Source organism: Sesamum indicum, linkage group LG5, assembly GCF_000512975.1.
Source record: "Sesamum indicum cultivar Zhongzhi No. 13 linkage group LG5, S_indicum_v1.0, whole genome shotgun sequence".
Lineage (NCBI taxonomy): Eukaryota > Viridiplantae > Streptophyta > Magnoliopsida > Lamiales > Pedaliaceae > Sesamum > Sesamum indicum.
In genome coordinates, this window is record NC_026149.1 from 560,529 (window position 1) to 571,701 (window position 11,173).

An 11,173-nucleotide genomic window follows, 5' to 3' on the forward strand; every position below is an offset into this window, starting at 1 on the left:
CCATGAAACTAGATTTTTCAAGAAATTCAAGAGCAAAAAACAACTCCACCCAATTGAAACCTTCTAACAAGTCCGAGCTAGTCCAGACCTAATTCAAATTCCCCATGGTCTAATCAGCTCAATTGACATGTCATATAACATTTTCTGCCTCGGATGGTCTATCAGCATGTAATACATCTACAAGTAGGAACATTCTGGATAAGGTTAACAGATAACTAACTTAAACAGATTATTTTCTTGTTGATGTTGTAGCTAATGTTCCTGCTTGTGCAGACACGAATGATATGACATTCAACTGGACCAATGTTATCCCATGAAAGTAGATTTTTCAAGGAATTTGAAACTATTTTGATTGTGTTCATCTACTTCTCCAATCTTCTCACTTGATTCCTTTGAATAGAGATTTAGATCGATCAATAGAAATAACTTAACTTCACTTGACACTTTGACTGTTCACACCAATTTGTGAAACTTATCATTCCCATAGCATTCCATATATTCTTCAAATATTTCATCACTTAGCTTATTGCATTTAGTTTATTTTCTTCATATTATCGATGTAATTTTTATTAAAATTATTATAATTTTAAGCATCAAAGTATTAACCCTTTTTGAAAGGTTACTCCTTGAAAAATTTTGAGATCATCAACTTATCTTTTGGTCTTTTTATAGTGTTGTTGAACTGCCGACATTCGTCAAAATCTATCAATTCAAACATAATTTAAGAGAGAAAAAAAAACCCTCTTATGCATTATCTTCAATTTATAGTATCCAAAGCATAATTTCTAGTGATATTTTTATTTGATGTAGATTTAGTTGGACTTTGTTTAGAAATATTGCAATTTGATTGGCTGGAAAATCGGTCCAAAGCTTCTAGTACTCTAATTGGGCTAATTTCTGGGCCCTTTTCAGTCACTATTTGGAAGCCCATCAGCAAAAGGCCCGATCCACTAGCCGTATGCCGTCTCGTGTTTATAGCAGAAATCGCTTTTTTAAACACCCGACTATACTGCACGGGTTGGGCCTTGCTTTGTGGCACGGAACCGCAACAAAAATATCTTCCACCAACGCAGCATTTCATTCTGATTTTGTATTTTCTGTTTTTCTCCATTTAGTTCTCGAAGGATTCCTTCCTACTACTCTGCTTTCTCAATCCTTCCTTTCTCCATCACACGCGTAATGGCAGCGGCGACAGCTTCTAAAATGGAAAACCCTAACGAGCATTCGGATCTCAATCCGGCGCCTGCCACCGCCGAAGATGCCTCCTCAACTCAGCCACAGGCATCTTCCGTTGGAGGCAGCGACGAAATGAAGAGTAAATCGGCGGTGATAGCCGGCAGTGCTGACGACGGCGGTGCTGTTAGTGATATTGAGAAGAAGATGAAGCGTGCCGAGCGGTTTGGAATGCCACTGCAGTTGTCCGAGGAGGAGAAGCGCAATTCTCGAGCTGAGAGGTATGGTTTTGATTTTACTGCTTTATGTTCATCATTTTCAAGTTGGTATTATATACGGTTAGGGTTAGCGGTCTAAATTGGGGATTTCAGCAATGGTTTAAGTATCAAGGTTTTGGGATTTGGAATGTGGTCTTTCATTTAGTTGTTTGTCTGTTGTCTATAGTGATGGGAGTAAGGTTACTTATTTTAGAGGGGAACTTGTCTGATTGTGTACTTGTACCGAAGGTTCGGCACTGTTTCTGCTGTCAGTGGATTAGATTCTTCCAAGCCATCAGAGGAGTTGAAGAGGAAGGCTAGAGCTGAGAGGTCTGTATTTTTTCAATTTCGGTTTCTTGTAGGGTGTCTTCTCGGGTGAGTTTGTTGACATATTTGTGGTTGTGGAGTAGGTTCGGGATTGCGCAGCCTGACCCATCTGACGAGGAAGCAAAGAAGAAGGCTAGACTTGCTAGGTTTGGTTCTTTCTCCAAAACTGATGCACTGGAGGAAGATAAAAAGAAGGCGAGGGCAATCAGGTTATTGTCATGTGCAAGTGTCTACCTCCATGTGTCGTGTTTTAATGTTAATCATAAATTTACATGCATTTTGTTGGGTGAGATATCCTAATATCATGAAACAGAGTACAAGCGGGAGCAATTTGAGTATTTAATTCGATGAGTTGGTTCAACACTATTCTGCAGGTTTTCACAGCCGGATTCTAGTCCAAAGGCAAATGGGGAAGGGAATATAGAGGTGGTAAGTTACTCAGATATCTCTAATCACTACTAGGCATGTCAATCTTCCTTCTAATTCTTGGTCTCAGCTGGTTCTATTCTTATTGCGAATTTCAGAATACAGCGATTGCTTATAAGGCTGGTGGAGGAACCTAAATGAACATTCATCTTTGATCAACAGTAAGACATCCTTTTGGAATTTTGTTGTTCGCTCAAACCTATTTTTTTCAAGGAGTGCATTTACCTTGATTGTTTTTACTCCCTCCTATTCGTAAGAGTTTTATTCTCTTGTTCAATTTCAGGATGGTAGGTTAGAGAGCTGACTTCTTATTTTCCTTCCGTTCACTCTGATTGCTTGACATGGATTGGACGAACACCAACCTTTTTATCTGACTTTCAGTTGATGTACAAGATTGTCTTGTTTTTCTATTTATAGGGTTATGGTTTGCCTGGTGAGGCCTGAGCTAATTAACAGCAACCCTCCTTATTTTAATATGCATGAAGCACTTTATCAACCAACCATATCAAAATACTGAAGTAATGTCTGAAAAAGGTCTTGCAGAGTCTTGTGTAGGATGTTCTCGCTGTGCTTTTGGGTGCTTTTTTTAGCCCTTACATTCCATTTTGTCAACTTGATTTTGATGTAGGTTGCCTGAAACTTCTTTGTAATTATCCTCATCTGATAGGCTGGTGATCATAATGAAATTGCCTGCACAAAAAAGTTGCATTATCTACTGAAAGTTTTATAATGTAGGATATTTGGTTAGTATCAACTTTTGGCTCTCTCCTGTATGAGACTGATGATATCTTACAGTATTATATTGCCTAGCCAGGTTAATTCAGAATGATATTGCGGTGTTGGTATGTTTATATTTTTTGGTCATTCATAGATTTGATAGGAGTTTATTGACGAACAACTCATTATTCACTAGGCGTGTAACATCATCCTACAGATGCTTCACATTCTTGCATGTTAAGGATTCATGTTTTATATTTTGTTAGGGATCTCTTTCCAAGCAAAGGGCAAAAATGTGTTTCATGTTTTCCTGGGTTATATGTTGTCCCAGTGATTTGAGCTAAAAGGAGACATAAGGCTTTGTGCAAATATTTCTGAATAAGATACTGCAAGGATCTGATGAATTATACAGAAATACTAATAATTTCAAATGGCTCATTGATCTTCACTGCTTGGAATTTGTTTATATAAACTGCCACTTGCATGCTTTCTATGGCACTCGTGACTTGACTGAGTCAATGGGCGGTTTCTGTTCTTTAGGAAAGAAAAATACGAGTTCATTTTGAGGCCTCCAGAGTGTTCATCTTCCCTTAATTTTCTTTAGCAGCAAAAATGTTTGTAGTGGTTTCAGGGTTTGTGATATGGTTGGTCTTTTGATATAGATTAATGCGGAGGGATTGTTTGTTTTCTAGTCATGGTCTCACCAGGTGAATCTCTAGGTTTCTTATATGTGCTCGAAGGAACTGAGATACCGGCAAAATACTTGCAATCTTCTGCAAGTATGTTATGTTTTTCGATTCTTGCTAGTTGGAGATCTTGTATCGACATATGTTAATTTTTGTAAAGGCCATTTTATTTGGTACCCTTCTACTTTCAAAAGTTGTCTCTACCTTGTATGGATGTAACTATACTGGTCTGCCGTTTGCTTTGGATGATATGGTTGCGCTGGCCGGAGTATATACAGTTGTCTGGCCGTTATTCTAAATGTTGCTGTAGGTTGGTATGGTATAAACAATGGCTTCAAAGCATCAGACATGATAACTCAAGGTTATATGGTGTGTTTGATATATGGTAAATGATAGCAAATAAAGTGAAAATGGGAACAAACTCTAAGGCATACATTCTCATTTTGCTCAAATGGCAAATAAATTGTTCAGGCGTTGATTTAATTAAATATAGCCAATTATATTTTAAATATCCCATTGCCGTTTTGCATTGACATGTAAATAAAGATAACCAATTATATGTTATTTATTATAGGCTAAGTTACAAATACTTTTTTGTTGTAATAGTTCTTGCCGTTTTGCTTAAGGTTTGATACAATTATAAATTTTGTTTAATTTTAATGTCTGTCTAACAAATTCATTTTGTTAGCTTCTATTAGGTTTTGATTCAATTTTTAAGATGAATTGATCAAAATGATATTTTAAAGTATGGAATACAATTTTGTATATTTTTAATAATATTTTTATAGATTAATATATTTATAAATTATTTATCTCATCTATTTTCAATCTTTTTACATTTTTTGAATATTTTTTGAAGGATAAAAAATAATAATGTCCAATCCATTATTTAGGGGTTAAATAATATTTGAGAAGGTATATATAATTTTGAAATTAAAAAATTATTTTTAATTATATCAAATTTTAAGAAAGATAGCTCTAACTTACCTCTTTGAGTCAATTTTTGCTAAAGCGGCCGAAAGAACCGATCGGAAAAATCACTATTTCTAATAGATAGTTGTTCTCATTGAACGAGGATTTTATGCCTATGGGTGGTGGGTGAGCATGCTGCTAGGTGAGCCGGAAAAGCTGCCTGCTATACCGGATAAAGAAGTGCAAAGGGGAGGCACAGCAAAAAGACTTCTGGAAGGGACGTAAGCTACCGAGGGTAGGGATAATCGTCCAGGTCTTATTGTGAAAGAAAAAAGCCGCCCCGCCACAGCAGGCGGGTTGCTTCCTGTGTCGTCGCCGGCGAGCTCTTGGTGAGGAGACCTTAGGATAAGTTGCTAAAACAAACGGGGGAGGGGAGGATTTGATTATACTATCATTTCAGGTGACCGGTTTGATGGTACTTGTCTTGCATCCTACCATTCAAATTTGTCCTATTCAAATTGATTAACCCTAACTAGCCTTTCGAAAATCATGAGCATAAAAGAAGTAACGAGAACAAATAGGTAAAAATGAGAGAGTAAAAGAGGAAGCCACAAACTTATCATTCATAATTTACAAACAAGGGATCCACCCCCACAATAACAGAAAGATCATGCAATTCTAATTAGGAGAGTAGGGGACACCTCCTCCTCCTCCTCTTATTGACACTGTGCAGCTCCGAGGAGAGGGCCTATGGTTGGAAGATTGATCTATAAAGACAACCACAACTGTAATATCGTCATGGAAATGCCGCCTCACACCTCGCTCGATTTTCTTCAAGTCCGAGTACCGCATTTCTCTCTTCTTGGCTGCCACAAGGAGAGCTGCTTTAACAAGTCTCCTAGCAATGCCCTGTTCAAGAAATGTGTGATGGGGAGTTCATACAATGGTTGAAAACTAACTTAAGGTTAGACGTGATGAGATGTGAAATAGGCAGTTGATTGGTGTGTGGCATGATGCAATTGGTGTGCGGTGTAAGCAGAGTTACCGATCACTTGACAAGTGCAATTTAACAGTTGTAATATGATCGATTTGATGTGGCCAGACCTGAGTCTGATTAGATTTTCTAGCATATTGTATAAGGCTTACACGACGGGGATAGCTGTTGACGATGTCGACTGCCTCTTGGTTGGTAAGATGCTCCCACAAACCATCTGAAGCAAATATGAGGAACTGATCTCTGGGATTGAGCCTGTGTACAAAAATAGATGGTTCTGCACTGAGAATTGGCTTGGTGAAGGGTTCCGACAACCTAAATTTTTGCAACAGTGGTTCTTTGTTGAACTCGGATCTCTTAAGATAGGCGTCTCCGATCGATCTTGATACCTGGTGAAACAAAAATATAATAAATGCCACTCGTACAGATGGAACAAATAATCAATTAAGGGGCGTTATGTGCTTTTTGACGCCGTTCCTGTTTTGATCTATGGCATCCAATATGAAATTAAACATTTCAAAATTACAAAGCTCACTTCAACTTGCACCAGAAGTACTCGGGAACAGTAAGGTTGGTGTAAAATAATGGAATCATCCATATCCTTGTGGTTAGCAGCTCAAAATACTTCCATTCACCTTTCAAAAGAACAAGAAAACACAAGAAGCTAACCTGTATAATTCCCTTCACACGCCAAACTTTGTGCTTTAAAACGACAATCCGTGAATCATTAGGATGCAAACTCCGTAATTCATCTCTAACTGATTCGATATTAGCATTGTGCTCCGTTGATAATTGAATAGCTGTCACTCCTCCAGCAGCCTTATCTTCCCGGCCTAAAACTACCCTGGAGTCTCCAGCATTGGCAACATATAGGAACCCGTTGCATATTACCCCCACCAAACAGCACGTTCCTACTGAAGCAATTTGTGGCATAATATGCCACTTTTGCCTCACTACGGAAAGAAACTCCTCCTCAGTTGCCAAGAAAGCCTTTTTAATAACATTTGCAGATATTTCTTTATGTTCAGAGGCAAATTCTGTATCAAGGTAAAAGAAAGCACCATTATGATTCAGCAGGCTGAAGCAAAACATGTGGTACTGACTCTTTTACTGCAGAAGGAAGTGAACGAATCAGAGAGCTTAGATATGCACAGAGGCAGCAGCAACACATTTCGTCTTCTAACAATTTCTATAATTTTCTAGTATATTCATGGCATGAATAGAAGAATATGCTGTAAATCGAGTTATCCTGCCAATGCTCAACATTATTCATTATACCAGAAGGGCTGGATTTACTTCATCAAATTTTGCTATAATTTGGAAGCCGGTTCTACAAATGCATATATGATATATATTAGTAGATCATATTGGGGTAAATAGCAATAGTCCAGGAGGCAATTCAACAGATGTAACTTCTCGATGAAAACTATTCAGCAATCAAAGGTGAGGAAACATACTCTTGAGATTTGCGAACAGGGTTTCGTTTACAAACCGAGACGTCTCTGGCCCTCCATGTCCATCATAGACTCCAATAAAAGTACCACAAGGTCCTGAATCAAGTGAACTCAACGGCCCTGATTCAAACTGGCTATAATCCTCCAACAAATTATTGGCTTGAATCACTGCCATTGAGAATTCTCCATCTACATGCTGCCCCAGATCCTTATGCCACAACAGCCCATCGAACCGGCCTTTTGTATCTCCCCCTCTCCGACTCCCATCTCTTCCCCTCCTTGATCCATCATCATCAACCAAAGGTCTCCAACAAGGCTTCACCATTTCAATGAAACCGATGTATATAGAGTAGTACTTCATATGTATAAGCTACATGTCCAAATGATCTAACAATGAGTGTAAAATTTTAGCACAAACTTTCTAGCGCATCTATATATCTATGATCACACAGATTCACATCCCTTGATAGAATTCATCCAAAAGAACCAGCAAAAGAGATGTTCATCAATCCCAACCTCAACTCCAGCTTTTGCTTATATTCCAACCCAAGAACCTCAATTCTCAAGACTATCCACCCACCAGCTCTACAAGGGCTAGACACCATTAATATGTAAGGAACAGACAAAGAAAAGACGGATACAATCTAAGAAACCAAAAGGGTATGGGCAAAACTCACCCAGAAAAACGTGTCCCCAAGACAAGAAATCAAGCAAAGTTATTTTAGGCGAGGGGTGCTGCCCTTGCATACCTTGAACCAGGGTTGAAAATTTGTCGACCTTCCATATTTTTGGTGTCACCTTTGAATAACAACAACATTAGCTGTAAAAACTCATGAAGATTTGATGGTGGAAGAGTTTGCTCCTGGATCAGAGGATAGAAAAACAGAGAGAACACAATTGGATAACAAAAGGCAAAACTGCGTCTTGGAATTTTTCTCGGCAGGAAGAAACTCTTTTTTTAGATTAATTGTCAGAATGAGATCTCAGATTATGATTATTGTGGAGGGGGAAGGTACACAAGGAAAACTTAAACAAAGGGGTTGGAGATAATTAATTTTTTATTTTAAAGAACCAACCTTTTTTTCTTGTCTGAATTTGTTTTATCGTATCATTATTATATTAATAGTCTCCTGTCCTCTCTCTGTCTCTCTCTCGTCTTTGTTATGGTTGGTTGTTGTGGCAGGGTAGGTTTTCAGGGTTTTTACTTAGATGGTCAAGATTTGATTTTGAATCCTAATTTAGTAGCAAAGCAACATTCTAGGCAATTTTTGCTCCGCTCACATTCACCTTAAATAGGCAGACACAAAAAAAAAAAAACAATTTTCAGGCTAAGTATGGATAAAGTCAAACAACACTCCGTTCTCAAATTCCTTCACAGAATAAAAGAAGGTTTTTGGACTTGCATGGCTCAAATTCTACCAAGTAAAGAGGTATTCAAGCTCAACTTACACACTTAAACCAACATTGAAAACTTCTTTTTTTATAATGTCAAAATGAATAGTTAGATCACTTTACAAATCCTAATCTGATCTATTACCACAACAAGAGTCATATGATGGGTTCTGAATCTTTGTCTTTCCCTTGTACATAGAAGTAGACAAGAATGCCTTCAGGTGGACCGTGGATAAATATGAGCATTTCAAGAAGCTATAAACAAGACTTTTGCTTCGGTTTTAACCCTCATCACTTTCTATATTCATTTTCACATCATGTAAAAAATTCTAACTTTACCTCTGCTCTTATGGTCAGGACAGAAAGAACTGTCTTTTTAATCTTTTCTCATGTGGGGTTTGCCTTATCTCACAGTAATTATTACCTCACCACTCAGCCATAGTTTATTACAAGGTGATGGCTGCATTGCAATTTACTGTTAAAGTAAAGAACATTCTTGATTTTCAAGAATAGCTTTGTTAGGTAGCTGTAATCAATGTAGTCAGTGTCCACAATGTAGTAGTAGAGGCCCCAAGTAGTGATTGAGATTGAGAGTGATATCTTCTGTATTTGGATAATATATTGGGTGGATCAAAGGATAACAGTTGATTCAAATTCTGAAACCATTTATTTCAATTGGCAGCAGCTAGATTCCTTTCATTGGTCCCCCAGGGCAACTAGCAGAAAACTACTGTTCATATTTCAGAGCAGAAGTGTGAAACTGTGTTTTTCACCTTTTTTGAGCAAAGTTGGTGGATGGGTGAGAGTGTATGAGGTCTTTGGTCTTTTCTTGGTTGCCCATTTCATCTGTGTGACCCTTCCCCCCCCCCCCCCCCCCCCCCCCCACCACTCCGTCTCCCAAACGCCTCTTCCCCCCCCCCGAACAGCTATTTCAGATCATGTTACCAGCTCCATGTAGAATTAGTTTGTGATGTACGCACATGCCCAAAATCGATTGCGATGAGAAGTTTAAGTGATATATAAAACCAATGCCTGCTCTTCCAAACGAAGTGCATTTTCGGGACAACCCTTAGGCTTCAAATGATACAAAGAAGGGTTCGAGTGTTTGAGTTTTGACTCATGAAACACCTGATGCAAATTTGTTCAAGATTAATATTTAAACAAGCAAATTCTTTTCAGTCACCATCTTGGCATTGTTAAAGAGTTCTGTCTTACAAAAGGAGACATCAAAGTATTTGAACAAGAGTTTCCTCAAGAGCTGAAAGGAAGTCCCAGTTTCGATTTCAAGATTCACAGGATCCTTATGCGATTCCATCGGAACCATGGTGGACGCAGTGTGGTTACCTTACGAACCCTCAAGTCTCTGATGAATCAACACCAGAAATAAATCTACATAGCTCATAAAAGATTATATTATTATTCTTCAGAACAACGTGGCCGCTTTTATTAGAAGTTGTAATTCAAAGAGTCTTGCTATTCTCCTATGCAGAAACTGTGAATTAAGTTGTAAATTGCAGTTAGCACCCCTTCTTCAAGGTTCCTTTATCTGTTCTTCTCTAGTTTTTGCTGCACAAATCATTCAAGAATCATATTGTTTTCATGGAACCGCCCCCTCTACTTTTGGCTTTACAGGCAAAGAGCTGAACTTTGACTGTCTGTCTCACTGATTGTTCAATTGCTTTGGAACCGAGAACAAACTTTTCATAAGTTGCATCACTTTCATGTTAGGTTCTTTCTTGCTGAAACCAAGGCAGAAAATTGTACTGTCTGAGTTTGGTTAAACTTGCATCAAGCTGTACCTTAAAAACCAAAATTTTCCATTCTTCTTACTTTGATCACTTAAAAACCACGAATGCATAAATGGGAACCAAAGAGAACAACGCAAAGCAAACAAAGTTCAAGAAGATTGCCATTAGTGTAACAGCTTGAATCAGTACATAAGTCAGCCATTTATTCAGTATATGAAACAATACTTGTCTTCCAGATGAAACAAATCTAACCAACTTTAATCATGCTTGTTCGCCGTCTCTCCATCGAACTCTGAAGTTGTTCCTTTGCATGCTTTAACGTGTCGAGCACTTGTTTCACCGTGGCATCAAGAACTTCCGGATCAATGGGCTGATTTTTCTGTGGCATATCAACCGGAACTAAGGCCATCATATTATCTATTTGACGGTCTGAATCTTGATCGCCTTCTTCGTTGAGGCCCTCTCCGGCAGAAGATTTCACACTGCGATTGCAGATATCACTATGAAAAAGCAAATAGGATGAGTGTAACTTAAACATAATTGCTATAGAGAAATTACTCTGTAATCAATCAACAGCATTAGTTCACAGAATTCACCTCAGTTCATCCATGTTTGAGTCACTGCAATTTTGATTGGAGCCCAGATGACTTGACTTTTCAGAATATGAATCAAATGCGGAGGAAGAAGAATCCTCAAAGGTGGCATTTTCTGCTATATTTTGTCCAGAGTTCTTTGAGACTGATTGGGACATTGGATCTTGATTTGGTCCCATTTCATATTTCTGGCTTTTGAGTTCTTGCAAATTGTCTCCAAATACAGAACTTGCAGAGCTATCATCACTGAGACTGAATGAACAATTTTCTGAATCATTTGGCAGTGAAGCTTCCGACTCTTTCTGGGATTTGGCATTCTCTTTTGATTCTTGACTTTTGACTATGTTGGAGATTTTCATCTGCCGATGTTCATTGTTTTCTTGTAGTTCTTTGGTGCTTGAAGAAGTTGTTGATGACACGGATGAAATGTCAGTTTTGTCCACCAAGCCTGAGTGCTCTGATTCATATATAATGTTCATGGATTCAAGCTTCTT

General features: G+C 38.2%; 3 protein-coding genes across 4 annotated transcripts; 1 reads left to right on the forward strand and 2 right to left on the reverse strand.

Moving 5' to 3' along the window:
• Positions 1,068–3,779, forward strand: LOC105161419 (protein MODIFIER OF SNC1 11). 2 transcript variants are annotated; one of them, XM_011079095.2, is made up of 6 exons: positions 1,068–1,454; positions 1,680–1,760; positions 1,841–1,966; positions 2,132–2,183; positions 2,282–2,344; positions 2,467–3,779. In XM_011079095.2, the coding sequence occupies exons 1-5, from the start codon at positions 1,180–1,182 to the stop codon at positions 2,318–2,320; spliced, it is 573 nt and encodes a 190-aa protein (XP_011077397.1). In that variant the 5' UTR covers positions 1,068–1,179; the 3' UTR covers positions 2,321–2,344; positions 2,467–3,779. The 2 variants fall into 2 exon arrangements, with proteins under 2 accessions (XP_011077397.1, XP_011077396.1); XM_011079094.2 differs by having other exon boundaries at positions 1,072–1,454; positions 2,132–2,186.
• On the reverse strand, positions 5,077–8,007 carry LOC105161420 (probable protein phosphatase 2C 38). Its single transcript, XM_011079097.2, has 5 exons — positions 7,624–8,007; positions 6,950–7,540; positions 6,162–6,529; positions 5,645–5,881; positions 5,077–5,407 (listed from the first exon to the last, which is right to left on the reverse strand). The coding sequence occupies exons 2-5, from the start codon at positions 7,305–7,307 to the stop codon at positions 5,177–5,179; spliced, it is 1,194 nt and encodes a 397-aa protein (XP_011077399.1). The 5' UTR covers positions 7,308–7,540; positions 7,624–8,007; the 3' UTR covers positions 5,077–5,176.
• On the reverse strand, positions 10,225–11,170 carry LOC105161421 (the record flags this gene model as incomplete). Its single annotated transcript, XM_011079101.2, is given in 2 exon segments — positions 10,225–10,586; positions 10,683–11,170. Coding segments are annotated over 2 exon segments (741 nt in total), but the record flags the coding sequence as incomplete, so codon positions are not given.

Excerpts from the sequence above, each read along its gene's own strand:
- LOC105161420 (XM_011079097.2), bottom strand. The coding sequence starts at position 7,307 with ATGAAGTACTACTCTATATACATCGGTTTCATTGAAATGGTGAAGCCT. Across the intron at positions 6,530-6,949 it reads CCTGTTCGCAAATCTCAAGA|AATTTGCCTCTGAACATAAA; the intron begins GTATGTTTCCTC and ends ACCTTGATACAG. Across the intron at positions 5,882-6,161 it reads GTGTGAAGGGAATTATACAG|GTATCAAGATCGATCGGAGA; the intron begins GTTAGCTTCTTG and ends TTGTTTCACCAG.
- LOC105161419 (XM_011079094.2), top strand. The coding sequence starts at position 1,180 with ATGGCAGCGGCGACAGCTTCTAAAATGGAAAACCCTAACGAGCATTCG. Across the intron at positions 1,455-1,679 it reads CGCAATTCTCGAGCTGAGAG|GTTCGGCACTGTTTCTGCTG; the intron begins GTATGGTTTTGA and ends CTTGTACCGAAG. Across the intron at positions 1,967-2,131 it reads AAGAAGGCGAGGGCAATCAG|GTTTTCACAGCCGGATTCTA; the intron begins GTTATTGTCATG and ends ACTATTCTGCAG.